The 16,394-nt window shown below is 46.6% G+C and overlaps 1 protein-coding gene across 3 annotated transcripts in view; it reads right to left on the bottom strand.

Moving 5' to 3' along the window:
* Positions 1 to 16,394, bottom strand: part of foxp1b (forkhead box P1b) — a 174,930-nt gene that overhangs the window by 68,951 nt on the left and 89,585 nt on the right. For all 3 annotated transcript variants that reach the window (XM_079748013.1, XM_079748015.1, XM_079748014.1), the window contains exon 6: positions 3,895 to 4,065. In XM_079748013.1, the coding sequence (XP_079604139.1) occupies positions 3,895 to 4,065 (171 nt within the window). The remainder of the gene's footprint in view (positions 1 to 3,894; positions 4,066 to 16,394) is intronic.

Below are 16,394 nucleotides of genomic sequence, written 5' to 3'. Positions count from 1 at the left end.
GCACATGATTGGTCGTATCTGCGCCTCCTTTTCTGGGCTTCAACATCAGAAATCCTGTCTCCCCTATATTCAAGAACGAAATCTCCTTGGGAAATTGAGCCCTTTGAAAATACACCACGTCCTGTATAAAAAAAAATTCACATTAAAAGGTCCCACGGCATGAAAATTTCACTTTATCAGGTTTTCTAATATTTGAGTAAGCCTAGCCTGCCTATGGTCCCCCAGTAGCTGGAAATGTCGTAAAACGAGCACTAGGTATCCTGCTCTGCCTTTGAAAAAACAAAGCTCAGACGCACCGATTTGGAGTTTGGCCCGATATGTCGTCATAAGGGGCCAGGTTACCTCCTCTTTCTCTGCTTTGCCTGCCCAGAGAATTTGGCCCCCCAATGAAACATTGAGCTACGACCGTGCAAGCACCACATGTGTGTGTGTGTGAATACACACTAACGCAAGTGTTGTACACTTCTTTGTTATTTGGATAACCGTTCTGCTGTTAAGTGTTATGGCGCATAACACGCCACACAATAAAGGCAAGCTTGCATTTGGTGAAAAGACTAGACTGTCGGGTTCTCTGACGTCTCTGGTGTTTCCACTACGAAACTCGTAGAGGGGCTTATCTCAGCCATGGTTGAGAAGGAATTGAGGGAATGAAACTTTGGCTTTGCCTCCCTGAAGTAGGCCTACATGAACCGCGACACAGAAGAAAGGGATTGTTGCCCAAGATTGTCTCCCGCCGATTGTCTCACCACCGCTGCCGGCGGTGGTGCCTCAGCAGCAAGCTTCGGCAGGAGACAATCTCGGTCAACAATGGTGGGTAATCGCTTTCTCCTCCATGTCGCGGTTCAGTCTACTTCAGATTGATGTGGAAGTGGAAGAACCAGAGACGTCGAAGAACCCGACGCAGTCGTTTGAGATTAATAATATCGTCTGGAGGCGCACACAGCTTTTGGCCGTGATAATATATTATGTGATAGATATCTATGTTTAATATGATATTATTTATGTTGTAGAGCTCCAGGACTCCCACCTGAGCACTCGGAATGTTCTAGAATATTTAAAGAACACTGCCTAAAGCTGTGTGCGCCTCGCCATTGCGATACATCCACTGTTAACACTAGTGCATGGTACCGTGGCCGCAAGCCAACCCTTGACCCGCCTCTAAAAACGACACATTTATGGAAAGCTCATTGTGAGACTAGCTCGTAGTGGCTGTAATTCTGCACCAAGGATGAATTTCTTGAGTACTGTATTACGGGTCCACTAACAGCTATATAAAGGCATTCATAAAGTAGCATGACATGGGATCTTCAATAAGAAAGCAGGTCCATTCTGGTTTTAAAGCGTTAACCGTAACATGTTTTCCATATGCACATATTTTATATAAAGGATGGATAACACAAAAACTGACAATAGATGGCAGCTGATTTGACATAACCGATTGCATGTAAAAACTGCTGCCATCTATTGAGGTCAGTTTTAGTTTAGTGCATAATTATTCATCCGATAAATATTGTATATGTTAGCAATTAATAACAGAAATCCCCACATGTAACACCTTACCTTTCAATGCATTGATGTACTGCACATCTAACATGCACGTTTTGTCCGTCTTTGCAATTACATGCTTTCTGGCATCATTAAGGGGACTGATGCGTGGAGCCATTTCAAACTGTAGGGACATTTAAAAAAAAAGTTAAATTAGTTTAGTAGGGGAGATCCTCTCTACCCCTACTCACACCTACACGCGGTTTTACAATTAATTAAATCACAATGCGACTGGCAGTAGCTGGTTGGAAAAACAGTAAAATAGTTCTGATGGGTAACGTTTCTAATCCTTAAAGGACAATTCCGGTATTTCGAACATAGTGGTGAGTGGTGTTCGGTGACGTTCCAAATCATGAGTATCGCAGCGAAATACATTTTCTGTCGTGTTTTAGTGCACATTTATCGCATTTTGTAAATCCCATTGATTGCTGTTGGAAGACTCATTGCTCGTTGGCCGGTAACGGAAGAGGAGGCTGGTTGTAGTCTTTTCGCTCGGTTCTAGCCCTATTGTTGATACGGACAACCGAGCGAAAAGACTACAACCACTGTGCGTGATTTGGAACATCATTAAACACTCGGCAGGGGCGATTCTATAATGAGCCGAATACCCTAGTCAAAATGTCGGTTTCAACCACTATTTCATCCTAGACAAACCAGAACAGGGGCTCATTGTTCAAAATACCGGAATTGTCCTTTAGAGTACAATTAACCTCTCAGTAGTAGTAGTAGAGTAGCATCCAGCTGCAGCCTTGGAGCAGGGCCGGTGGTGTATCAGCTCGAGGAATCAAGACATTTTCCATTTTTAGCTTAAAACGCCAAAAGTGAACGTTGAAAAACTCAACTGGGGCAGCTAAGGGCCGACTGTGACGCAAAAACGTCGAAAAAAACCCGAGTTGTCCCACACCACAGGTCCCGTTTCCCCACCACAGGCCCCGGCTCCGGGGCTGCAGCTGGATGCCATTTAACAAGGGTTAGCTAACTAATATGGGTTAATTTGACGGATAAACACTCGTAATACTGGTTTGTCATGCCAAAGTACCTACCGTGTGTTTCCCCTTTGCTCCTTAGAAAAAGTTCTTCTGTCATAATCTCGTTAAATCGTCGTATTAATCCTTAATGAGCTGCAAGCGATTTGGCAGACCAGCGAACATACAGTCAGGCACCTGTCTGCACGTAGTGGACAGGAAATTACGTAATGAGGCAAGCGCGGGACTTGGTCTTCTTGTCGTTTTAACCACCGTGAAGTAGCCACGGAATAAACAATATATTTTAAAAAGGCGTTACTCAAACTGCATTCTTGACGGGTTTTGTGTTTTTGTGGACTTGTAAAACGTATTTTATGACTATTTATTTGGAAGGATATTAAACAACGTGAAGAAGGATTCGCAATCGCCATCAATGGGCGATTCCATTTCATTAATTTGTTATACATCCGGTCCTTCTCCCCTCTAAATTGAATATACCGTTGGATCCTTCCAAATGAGTGGGCGATTCCTGGTGTTCGTACCTACTTGGAAGTGGGCGGTACCCAACCATATTTGGAATCTGTGTTTGGCGCAGTGAGTGCACTTACAGCAGCAAACCTTTAGGGGCGCAACTTGGCACCCTCCCAAACACTCACACACCTACCAGTAAACGTGAGTTATGGGCCATGGCTAAAAACCACACAGGCACCTTTAGAAATAGTTCCTGTATTCATTGTAAAGGGTTATCCTTTAGGGGACCTGCTTTTTTGTCCCCACACCGCAAGAGGTCCCCATGACGTGACTGTGTTTACAGATTGATGTCCCCACAACGTGATGAATACCAGCACACACACACACACACACACACACACACACACAGTGACTCCCCCCACCTCCCTAACACCCCACTACTCAACAGCTCCTCCTGTTGCTGCTCTTCTCTGGAACTTTAACTGAGAGTGTGTGTGTGTGTGGGGGGGGGGGGGGGGGGGGGGAGGGGGGGGGGGGGATCTCCACAGGCCCACTAGTGAACTTCCCCTCTCCTGATCACACACACACACACAAAAACAAGTCGTCTTCTGGTACGGGTTTTATCACACACAATTGACACATTCAATTGTGCATACACAGACACACATCCTCTGAACCTGCCGTCTGTGTCTGCGCTCCAACCAACTGTGCCTCTGCCCGCACCAGATCACATACTGTGCAACTGTCGCACTGTCACTCTCCATTTCCTGTTTGTGTGCTCGCAGCGTGCTGTTGTAAGCACGTACATCGCATACCTGACAGAACAGAGCACAAGCTCTCGTGTGTGTGTGTGCGCGCACATGACTTTGGATGACGTCATTGTGGGCTGTCAGCATTGCGGTGGGCCCCCTACCTGTAGACCGGGCTGCTTCTCATTGGCCAGCGGCGACTTGCGTCCGGCGTTCAGCTGCTGCTGCGGGTGTAGATGCTGCTGCGGCTGTTGTTGTTGTTGTTGTTGCTGGTGCGGTGGGTGCTGTTGTTGGTGCTGTTGGTGCATGAGGATCTGTCGTGCCACCTGGAGAGCCTGAGGGGGGGGAGGAGAAAGTCAAGGGGTGTTTTAAGCAACAAGTTATAGCCAGCGGACAGATCTTTTTTCAACGTTTTTTGGGTGTTTGTTGTTTGTGTATTTGGTTCCCATGGTGAGCGCTGGTGCGTGGTGATGATGATGTCAGAGGATAGAGGATGGACCTCTCCCCCCCCCATCCCCTCTCTCCCTCCCCTCCCCGCCACAGGGCTGTGTGCTGTATCTCCGCGAGACAGATAAAACAAATAACAAACAGTCGAGAGGCCCTGGGTCCTCTCTGCAGCCCCCTCCCTTCGCGCCAACACATTTACATAAATTCCTTCCTTCGAGCACCCAGAGGAACAATGATCTGATGACAAAACAAACCGCGGATAGAGGGAAACACAACACCGAGGGGCCAAAGAAAATATCCAGTCGGCGATAAGTTGTCCCCTACAGAACAGCAGATCCTGCCTGCAACGGATCCACCCATCAGCAGACTTTATATTAATATATATATATATAAAGACGCCCAGCACACGGTAAACACCACCCGCACCTCACCAACACCACCTTCATTTTCCTTTATTCTTTCCCTGTTCTCGTTTGGTACTTTTTTTCTCTAAAGAAAGCAAACAAAAGAGGGGCTTCACGGCTGCCTGGAATATCTGTTAAAGGACACAGCCTTCTCAGTGGAAAACAAAATACAGTGGAGTCACATGTTTGTTGCTCCAGCTACTCCCTCTTCCCTCACGATAAATAATCAAGCATGCCATCCCAGAGCAAACAGCACAGGAGAGAGAGAGAGAGAGAGAGGGAGAGAGTGAGAGAGAGAGAAAGAGGGAAGACAAGGGAGAGAAGGGAAGACGAGAGAGGAGTGAAGATGGGAGAAAGTGAGAGTGAGAGGGAGTGAGAGGAAGAGGGAAAGAGGGAGAGGGAGAGAGACGGGAGGGAGGACAGGAGAGAGAGGAGAAGCGAGAGTAAAAGCAAGAGAGAAAGGATAAGAAAGAAAGAGAGAGAGCGGGAGGACAATAAATAGAGAGAGAGGGGGGGGGGGGGAGAGAGAGAGAGGCCGGCCAGAAGCAGAAAAAGAAGCAGCGGTCATGAAAACTGGCCTGCGATACCGAGAAAAGCAACAACAATAAAAAAAAAAAAGAAAGCAGCTCTTATGTGTTCCCACAGCGAGCTGGCCGCCACTCACACCTCCACCAGTAAACCATCTGGATAAATAACTGGCCTCATTCTTTCCACCTCCCTCACACCATTACTCCCACAACTAAACAAAGTGTCCAATGGCCCATCTCTCTCTCTCCCTCTCTCACACACACACACACACACACACACATACACACACACACACACACACACACACACACACACAGAGTTAGTTATCCAATGAAGAGAGGGATGTCCGGCTGTACTGTCAGGTCCGGCGAGGAGCTGTCCTAACAGGGTCTAGGTGGTATCAGGGGAGCAGAGGACTGGGTTAGGGACGGTTCCATGAATGAAGGGAACATTAGTGTGGGACAGCAGAAAAGTAAGGAACTTGAGGAAGGGTGAAAGTCCGAGAGCCAGCAGTTGGAGAGAGGAAGAGGGAGAGAGGGAGAGAGGGAGTGGGCGAGAGAGAGAGTGGGAAAACAAATTTGACCCTTTGAGCCCCCAAAACAATTTAACAAGGCCAAGAGGAAAATATGTTTTTTTTGCAATATTTGCTATATTTCTCTCTCACTCTCTTTCTCTCTTGGGGAAATTTCCAAACAGAAGGATGACATCATTTGGCATAAATTGAACCACGGGTCCAAATGGAGGCCACGTTTACCAGCCCAATACATATTGTATGCTACACACAGTAGTCTCTCTATCTCGATCTTTCTCTCTCATGTTTCCGTCTCTCCGCCTTTAACATGTTACGGGACTTGGTGAGATATGACTCATGTTTTCAGAGTAACGGTGGATTGTTGGTGGAGGGACACCCCCTAGTCCCCCTACAACAAAAACACATGTAAAAAACGCATGTGCCCACAAACACACCTCTGCCTACTAACGTGGAAAGTAGAGATCCTACGTACATATGCATACCAACACTATACGTTTGTGTGACGTTTTGATTCATTGATCTAAGGATTCACGCCTGTATTTATTAATTCATGTATTAATGTATGTATTTTTACACAGTTAGTCCTCAAGCATTTGCTTTTATCCAACTAATTAATGGATTTTCTGAAAACCTGTGTTTATCAACTTACAAGTCCATTGTAGAAAGAGACCAGGAATCATTTAAACTTCTTCTGTTCTTCATTTGCTACACAGCGCTACAGAGTCTTTTACCTGAGGAGGCTCATGGCTTCGGCACTTCACGCTGCACTCACATGACGTTAGGAATTATCCGGAACAATTCTATATTTTTTTCCTCCCACTTGGCGAAAAGTATTGAAGTTCAATGAATCACTCTCACAATAGTCATTATTACCCCTTTAGAAATTATCTTTTTATTTTTTTTGCATGATAAATGCAAGTTAAATGAGATCACTGTCGTTCCCTAAGCTCAGAATGTTCTGCCATTTCTTGTCAGGCGAGTAGAGTGCATTTCTTCATCAACTTAATGGGCGTCCACTAATTACAGTGTTATAAATACGGGTATTAGCAATATGATTCCAGAGCTGCTATTTTTAATACTGGGAACTATAATATACCCATCATTATGGTGATAGAAATTAAAATACACATTTCGCTGGGCATTACGTGGAATACGGACTGAATACAGATATGTTCCAGTAGACGAGTAAATGTCAGCGGTAGTACAACCCTTCATCCAATTAAACATATGACTCTTAAAGTAAAGACAATAAAAGAGACTTAGTAGGGAAAATTAGGAAACAGAATGAAGAGATCTTATTTGTATTTTACCCCACCCAAGGTGCGGCTATGACAGCAGAATAAACAAAATAGTTCTCTTTTCCCTTGCCATGAAACTCATGACACAGTGTGTGTCACACACAGTGTGTGTGTGTGTGTGTGTGTGTGTGTGTGTGTGTGTGTGTGTGTGTGTGTGTGTGTGTGTGTGTGTGTGTGTGTGTGTGTGTGTGTGTGTGGGGGTGTGTGTGTGTGTGTGTGTGTGTGTACAACCGAGTGTTGAAACAAAGAGCGTTGAGTCAACAGGAAACGATAGTCCAGAAAGTCAGATGCATTTCTGGGAAGGCTTCCCTCTTGTCAGCAATAAACATAAATAAATTAAATAAATATGATTATCTGACGCACTGACATGGTGTGCAAATGCCTGGCAGCGGCAAACTGGCATGGACTATTGTTTGCCAAGACATAAGTCATTGATCTAAATGGTTACGAAAAACAAATAAGAAAATCTTTGACTAAACCTTTCAAACTGTCTTAATAGGATGAAGGTCCCCATATGTTGTTTTCTTCATGCCACTTAAAATAATAACTTTTATATATTAATATAGCCCTTGAGAGGTGGCACCAGAAAACACACACACAAACACACGCGCACACACCACACACAACAAACCCAATGACATTTAGCGCATATGTTAGGGCACTACACGCCGTGGTTTATTTAAATAAAAGGCTCGAAAATAAGACAATTCCCAGCAAAAGATGACTCAAAGGAGTTGTCATTAAAAATAATGAAAAGAGAGAGAGGACGAGCGAGCTTGAGGGACCTGCGTCGCGGGGGCCTGCTCTGGGCTCCGCTACGCCGCCGTGTGCTGTTTGTGTTTTAACTAGGCCGTCAGTGGCCTAGTTAAAACAGCGCTATCGCCTTGGAGAGCCCTCGCGTCACCACAGGATAACCTATTGTGAGATGTCACTGTCATGTTTACACAGCACCCACTTGTCCCTGCTCTGAGGCTCCCATCTCTTTATTTCACCCCCCCTCTCTCCTCCTTTCTCTCTCTCCCTCGTTCTTTCTTCCTCTTTCTCCCCTTCTTTCCTCTCCCTCTGTTTCACTCTCTCTTTCCTCCTTCCTCTCCCTCTCTCTCCCTCCCTCCCCCCACCTCCCCTCCCTTCTTCTCTCGGGTGGAATGCATCTCCCTTTGATCCGATACTGAACAGGTACCGGCGGTAGGATGGAAGTGTGTGTTCAAAAGGCAGCTGTAGACACTTCTAGACCTAAAAAGGGTGCGTGATGACAGCGGAATCTGAAGTGCTGTATGATCGGGGGGGGGGGGGGGGGCCCAGCTTGTTGTCCGGGGCAACACAACCCAGGAAAATCATCTGCCGTTTAAGGTGTAATTGATCACGAAAAAAAAAGTTAAAAAGAAAACGTGCAGTTCAAAGATGGATCACGGTTCTAAGGGGGCCGGGGTGTTCCAGGCACACCTGCACACACTCGCAGTGTTGCGCAAACACAACACACACACACACACACACACACACACACACACACACACACACAGAGACTCTTGATTTGAAATACACCCACCGGCGCCTCACACACTCTTATCAGCAGCACAGACCGAGCAGCGGTATCCTCGGCCTTCACAAACAACGGGAGCCCGATCCTCATCGGGTCTCCCGGCATATTAGCAGCAAATGGATCGCAGGAGCGCCCGACCCCCCGTCTCGGGGCCGTAAAGCCGGGATGAGGGACCCTTGCCGCTGAGCACTGGATGTCTTTAAGTGCAGTTTGCACATGTGGATTATTTACAGGCTTTGGGCTCCCCCGCTGCTAAAGCCAGCGCTGGGCGTCTGACAAATCCCTGCTCAGAGCGGCGGTACACAGCCGATCCGGCTCCACGCTCCGTCCCTCGCTGTTCCCCTCCGCCCGTCACGGGGAATGGACCTGCTCGGAGTGCGGGCGCACGCACACAGCGCCGTACCGTCGGTTTAGTGTGTTCAGCGATAGCCGTAGGTTTGTGACCTCAGATGGGTAGTCTGGATTTGAACTTCATCCGAAATCTTTTCAAATTCACTCAAAGGCCGTGGTAACATTTTACAACAGTACATTTATTAAACATTTACTAACATTAGTTCATGCAATAAAAAGGGTCTCGTCATCATTTGCTAATTGTGTTTGTGATAACTTGGGTATGGTGTTCATATTAACTATGGTATGGATTTATACGTAATTGAATAGGGCTAGGGTTAACACTTACCCTAACGCTTATAACTGCATAATGTTAATTCGTGGTTAATGAATGTAGCCTCATAGTCAAGTCGCCTTCGTTGCCAACCATCTGAAGTTAATCTGAGGACAACAATAAGTCGATAGTGTCGATAGGAAGGCGCAGCTACTGCTGTCCAGTGCATATTCTTTATATCTCCCTCCATGCCGCTGCTCGTACCTCAGGCCTAGAGAAACACCCGGGATATGAATTGGTTTTCCAGCAGTCAAATCCTAATTGGTGGAAGATGTGTGCACAGGTGTATTGCCATCCCTGCGGCCACTGACGACTGTGTGTGTGGGTGTGTGTGTGTGTGTGTGTGTGTGTGTTTACCCAGCAGTGACCAGGGTTTACCAGAGGTTTATTAGAGGCAAGAGCGGGGCTCGGAGACAGCCAGCGACAACAACGGCTAATAGGCTAGCTGTTAACGTAGTCCCGCTCGGCACACAACTCGGGCCCCTCAGGCATCCCCACGACCAGCCTCAGCGGGCCCCAGAAGCAGCGGGAGAAGAGGGAGGAGAAGAGGAGCTCAAAATGCCAAGGTGTTGCCCTTGACTTTCTGCGAGGGGTCGCACGCCTCCACACACCTGACCTTTATTGTCCGCCTGCCACTGTTCAAACAGGGGGCGGGGGGAGGGGGGGGGCTATCCTTTGGGGGTCCCTGTGCTCCACTGCCTGAACCGGAGAACCTGCTGTCTTACTATGGGTGAGCAGACTATGAGATGTTTCATAAGTCACCTTGGCTGGTGTGCAAAACGTTGGGTCACGGAGTCACCGGTCACACAACCACAGCTTCGGGGGTTAGGGTTTGGGTTAGCGGTGGTGGTGAGACCTTTCACCAGGGCACTCGTGACGGTCGGAGGGTCAGGGTTCTGCACCGGGGCCGAGTGGGGGGGTGGTGTTGGTTTTTGGACATGGTGCAATGTAAATAATATAGAAGATAAATAATATAGAATCATTGCAATTTGCATGTAAATGAAAACGATTTAAATGCATACATATGTATGCACGTCGGGAGTGTTTGAGACCGGGGCAGAGGGGGTCTTTGCCATGTCAGTGGGGAGGCAAGGGGGAGATTGCACGTGTTAATATTAATTGTTCACACCCCCGACCTACCCCTCCACCCAAAAAACACATACACACACACACACACACACACACACCTCCCCCATCTGTGATACAGACACATATCTGCAATGCAAAGTAGGGACAAGGCAGGCTCCCCAGTAAGTATGTAATTAATGCCATTTCCAAAAAGCCACTTCATATGGAAAGCAGAACCCTGTGTTCAAACCGGGTGCATTACTAGCAAAGGCACCCGCGACAACACTCCTCAGCCCCTGTTTAGATTTCCAAACTAATCCACGCCGCATACATAAATAAATCAACGCTTTATATCCACTCCTAACCATTAGGGTTTGCCTTACTTTCACCACACTTTTCAATTGTTCTATTAATATTTATGACGAGACAACCATTTCCAATACACACATTTAGACAATAAGGCTCACGTGCGTGTGTATGTGTGCTTGCTTTTGTTTGTCATCCCTTCACTGCAGGAAAGGTGTGATTTAGGTGTATGCGGTAGAAGGGCACAGAGTGATAGAAAGGAAAAACAAAGGGGGCAGGGAACTTATTAAACATGGAGATGGACAGAGAGGTAGAGGCTTACGGCAGAGTACGACCACTACTAAGAGACAGAGGAGGCGAGAGGTACAGGGAAGGAATGACTCATGAGGAAGACAAAAGAAGAGAAGGACAGGACAGGACAGACAGACAGACAGACAGACAGACGGGTAAAGACAGTCATTCTGTGGCATGGTCCTAGGAAATAGTTTCAATATCTCACCCCAATCCCGACCAATACCAATATAGTTTTACTTTTCACTAAATACATATTTTTATTTATATTGTGTTGTATTTCTGGAATGTGTCTCTCACAGAGGGTGAGAGACACAGTGACAAAAAGAACGAGATAGATAGAGAGATACCGAGAGAGTGAAAGGAACAGAGGGAGCGAGGGGAGAGTTGAAGACAGAGAGGCCAGGGGGCAGGAGGCAGGGAGCAGAGGGGAGTGTAAACAGCATCCCCCCCAACAAGGCGGTGTGAGCACTTGGAGCCCGGTACACAGAACCCCACCACCTCCTCCTCCTCCTCCTCCTCAGACACTCCCTTACCTACCCTCTCTACACCCCACACCGCCAGCCACCCCAGCCTGATCCCCGTGAGGTCGGCCCCTGTCACGGGCCCCTGACAGCCTGTTTGCTGTGTGCGGTGCGTTTGTTTGGATTCTCCAGCCTTGCTTAGCCAGCTTAACAACAGATGGTCACAGAAGGCCCCTATTCAGAAGGCTGCGAATCAAAAAATACACACAGAGCAGGCCGCAGACAAAACACACACACACATATGCAAATGACATGGATTGTCAAAGTTGCACATGCAGCGACTAAAGTGGGCAGCAAATATGGTAACACTTGCGATACACTTTTTGTCGGGCCACAATATGCAAAGTAGGAGGAAGGAAGGAATGCACACACAAACATACACACACACGCACACTTTGGTGCAAACAGCTCTGTCCGTATATGGAAACACAACGTTTCTTTCTCTCTCGAACACAGACACACACACACACACACGCACAAACACACACAAACTTGCATTAACACCCAATCAGAAACACACACGCACACACACACACCAACATAACACACAAGTGCATCAGGTTATAGCAAACAACTCACATTTCACTAAGTGGGCGACTGTCTCCTGTTGTTGTGGGCACTTCCGTCGCCAGCCAGTCTGCCCTTATTAGGCCGATTCAGTGTTTATGGCGGCGTTAGCACGGTGTAAACTCATAAACACCGCGCCACGGTACAAGAGGAGCTGTCAACTAAATATTGTTTCCCTCACGCTCGCACTCTTCCACCTCGATTACGCTTTTCAAGCTCGCCGGCTCAGTATGATAAAGAGGCAGTAAAAAATCATTCACATTAATACACCATTGTGCATCTGCTGCCGACGGTAATTAAAGAAGTAAATGACTCATAAGAATAGACGTATTAGCTGCAAAATGAAAGGCAACTGGGCTGTCTGGTGAAAATATGTACCATTAAGATACTGGGCTTCCTCTTTTTTTATATACCAAGGTAATCAACTCCAATAGGCTGATGCTGATTTAATCCACTCTAGTGGAAAGTATCACTCTCTCTCTCCATCTCTCTCTCACTGCCTGTCTCTCTACTTCCCAGCCTATCTGCCTGTCTCTCCCTCTTGGTCCATCTCTCTCGCTCTACTGAGCATGATTGAGGTGAGGAGAAAAAATACCACTTTAAAGTTGATACAAATAATGAACAAAAGCCCCCCCCCCCCCCCCAAAAAAAAAGCAGCCCCATGACCAGCGACAGGAGCCAGATTTCATCAACCCTCTCTCGCTGGATCTTGCTTTACATTTTGTGAGCACAGCGGCCTCACGCTTACACCAACCACCGTCGCTTCCTGCCCTCATTTCAAACCAGGCTCTGGGTTTTCTAAACAGCCGCTAAAAACAAAAAAAGAGGTCTGAGGTACTGCCTGAGCGAGCAGGCTTCTTTAGACGAGACTTTTAGAAACGCAGCCCACTCCTTTCCGATTGCATCTCTGTCAGAAGAGTTGCATCACTCGCTAGCCAAGACTGGTGTTGTGCTTGGGAAAGAAAAAAAAAACGTGCCCTTCCGAATAAAAAAAAAAAAAAAAAGAAGAAATCCCAGCGTGAGAGCGGAGGGAAGACTGAGAGCCGATTTATTCATGCGCGGAAATCATATTGTTTAGAATGGGAAGCTACGCCAAAGTCGCTCTCATAGACTCAAGGACTCAACTTCACCGGCACGTCTGAGACACGCCTCGAGATCGGGGGCTCAGACCGCCGCTTTTATATCTCTCTTCAATTTGGTCGTGCTGAATGCAGATGAAGGACCGGATCTGCACTAAAACCACACACCACATCAAGAGACCAGGGTGGAGATGGACACAGGAGATGTGCACAAGGCGATGCATTTCTGTTTGTGTGTGTAGACGGCTGATTAACGCTACAGTTAATGTCTAGGGTTTACCGCTTCCTTAAACTTCCTCTTCAAACCTCACATGGCCAATCAGTTACCGCGGTAATGACTGTTGGCTCTAAACACACATAACCAGTACTTTTATGGAACAAGATCCAGAAGTTTGGATAAACAGAAGAGACATTTCCCACACACCTAACTGCTGTTGCTGTTGACCGTAGATTCGATTTTGCAGAGGATTTTATACAAAAAAACTCAGACACACGGAGGAGCCGGTTGGGGTGGGGGCATCTTGCTCAAGGATGACCAAAGGTAGACTGTGTATACTGGGGATCAAACTCAGTACCTTTTGCCTGGGAGTCAAACAACCTCACCACCACACTATCGTTCCCCCTTTATCCTGCTAATTCAATTAAGCAATTGTTCCCACAATCCTCCCGCTACTAGGTAGACAAGACCTGTGAGAAATGCTTTTCGATATCTCCCACTGAAAGATCCGATTATGGCCGTAGCCTCTCTTGATCTGGCTGCGACGCCGTTGACCATACATCTTTCCTTCTTTTTTTCCCCATCCCGCCGATGGCTGCTGCCTCAAAGTGCATTGACCCGATACCCAACACATCATGATACACCAACGGAAGAATTCCCAGAGTGTACGAAGTGAGAGTTTCCCCCGACAGAGAGGGTTTTTCTATAAATCACCGCGGCCCGTCCAATTGGCTATGGATTGAGTTGCAGTGGGGGGAGGGAGGGATGCTGGCTCCCTGGGAATAGCAGTGTCCCTGGTGAAGTCATTCCAGGATGGGGTAATACAATCGCACGCCGCCAGGAATAAAAGGAAGGACAGTGGAGAAAAGGGGAAAATCTGATTGCTTTGGCCCATAAAAAGGAGTAATCTTCCGCCGGGGTCTAGACGCATCACCTGTCAGACAGGGTCCACGATGGATCGCTGTGCCACACGACCGCTCACGCACAGTTCGCATGTATAACCGATTTTATTTTTTCCCGCCCTTTTCTTTTTCTCTTTCTTTATTTGTTTACTGTGAAAATAACAAAGGAGGTGCAAAAAAGAAACCATTACAGAGAAAGACATAGCATAAGATTCACACCATAACCCACTGTGCCTCACCCCCCTCCCCCATGTCCGCAGTGTTTACGAAGTAACGAGTGAAAAAGTCCATTGAGCGTAAGCACTTTTCGTACCTTCAGTAGGCTGGCCTTAATTAACCGTCCGTCCCCTCATCGGCCATGGCCACCTTCAGCTAACTCCCCCCCCCCCCCAGTACATGAGGCCCCGTTACAGGACACTGGGGGGAGATGAACGCAAACGTTACCTTATGATTGCTGTGTTGAAAGCTTTAATCGCTTTTACGCAAACTTACAGAAGGAATGTGAGACTCCGATCTCAAGAAACTGAATTTGGAGGAGGTGGGAACTGAAAAAGAAACGGATGTCATAAAAGAACATAAATAACGGCAAAACAGCCTTAATAAAACTTGAATGCAAAGTATTCTGAGTGCTGTAAAATGTTAAATCGCTGTTGAATAATCCCACATTTCCCAGATTCAATCAACATATTTTAAAACGGCAAAAAGGAAAGAAAACGATTGTGAATTACGCGATTTAGGTCGGCATGACTACAAAAGAGCGGAGTAGCCTCACAACTAGCACTGCAAGAACCAAGGGCATGTGGGCTATAGAGCCGGGAGTGGCTGGGTGGTGTGAGTGTGTGTGTGTGTGTGTGTGTGTGTGTGTGTGTGTGTGTGTGTGTGTGTGTGTGTGTGTGTGTGTGTGTGTGTGTGTGTGTGTGTGTGTGTGTGTGTGTGGGGGGGGGGGGGGGGGGGGGGGGAGTGGGGGGGGGCAGGGAAATGACAGACTGCTGTTCAACTCCATTAGCTGCTATGTGAGAGGGGCTTGCATCTAGCAGCACCCGACCTGTGAAGAATCTTAGATCCCGCTGTATCTTGGAATGGAGGGATTGCGGCATTAATTCTGGGAAACTGTAATCTCTCAAGCAAATCAAATTACACTCATTAAGCGCAAGAAGAAAACTGCCTCCGTAATAAGTATGTGTAAAAAAAAAAAAAGTATTTATTACCAATAATCACCTCTTTAATACGAGCCCTCTCGTTTTTGTTTTTTGCTGATTAAGTTTAAAATACGAGGAAGGGCACACACACGGGCACTCAAACACACGCTAGTCTTTGGACACACACACACTCACAATACACAGCTCATGGGGTTTATGAGGGCGGTTTATACAGTGATTAAAGGGGAGGAGAGAGAGAGAGAGGGTGAGAGAGAGAGATACAGTGCTTAGGGCCTTGGGTGAGGATGTGTCTCACCTAGTCATAAAGGCACACACCTCAGTCTTTAGGCCGGGGAAGGAACCACTCTCTGCAGGGTTCACCGGGAGGTGAATCACTGTTGAATTTGCATGTAAAGTAGAACATGTCAACACCCAGACAGTGCACACACACACACACACACACACACACACACACACACACACACACACACACACACACACACACACACACACACACACACATACACATACACACAGAGACAGACCACCTTGTATTTTTAATACATGGAAAGGATGCGGGTGCTGTTTGACTTGAAACAGGCAGTAACCATTGTAGTTGTCATGTGTGGGTTTAACTGCTGGATAAAGGGGTTTTAAAGCATTGTGTTGTTGTGATGGATCCATGTGCCATATAAGAATAATTTAAATACTCCTTGACTAAAGTATTACATTAATGATATCATCTCCAGACTTCTTACTTGAGCTATGCTAAAGTAAGAAGAAATATATATATATAAGAAAAGAAAACAAATAAAAAGTTAACATCATCAAAAGAAAAAATATTGCCCCTCAAAATGGGGGAAATAAATATGATTTACACACATAGAATCAATTTAGCATTGAGGGTCAGTGGGTCATTCATTTACTAGTTCAGCGTAATTACCTGTTTTTCTTAGCCTCATTTACTTCTTCATTCTTTCGGGACACTGATGTCCCCGCTAAGCAAAAGAACACACTTTTGTGATTACTCAAATTAAAACCGTCATTCCAGAGGGAAAAATGTCTACCGAAGTGCAATGCAGGAAAGCGATTAAGTTCCGAAAAAAACACAACCGCCCGCAGCTAAATGAAGCGATTCTATTAGATTCAAACCTACAT

The sequence above is a fragment of the Pollachius pollachius genome (assembly GCF_949987615.1).
Source record: "Pollachius pollachius genome assembly, chromosome: 12".
Taxonomy (NCBI): Eukaryota; Metazoa; Chordata; class Actinopteri; order Gadiformes; family Gadidae; genus Pollachius; species Pollachius pollachius.
The sequence above is the reverse complement of the archived record's forward strand: the minus strand, read 5'-3'. Positions and strand labels throughout refer to the sequence as shown.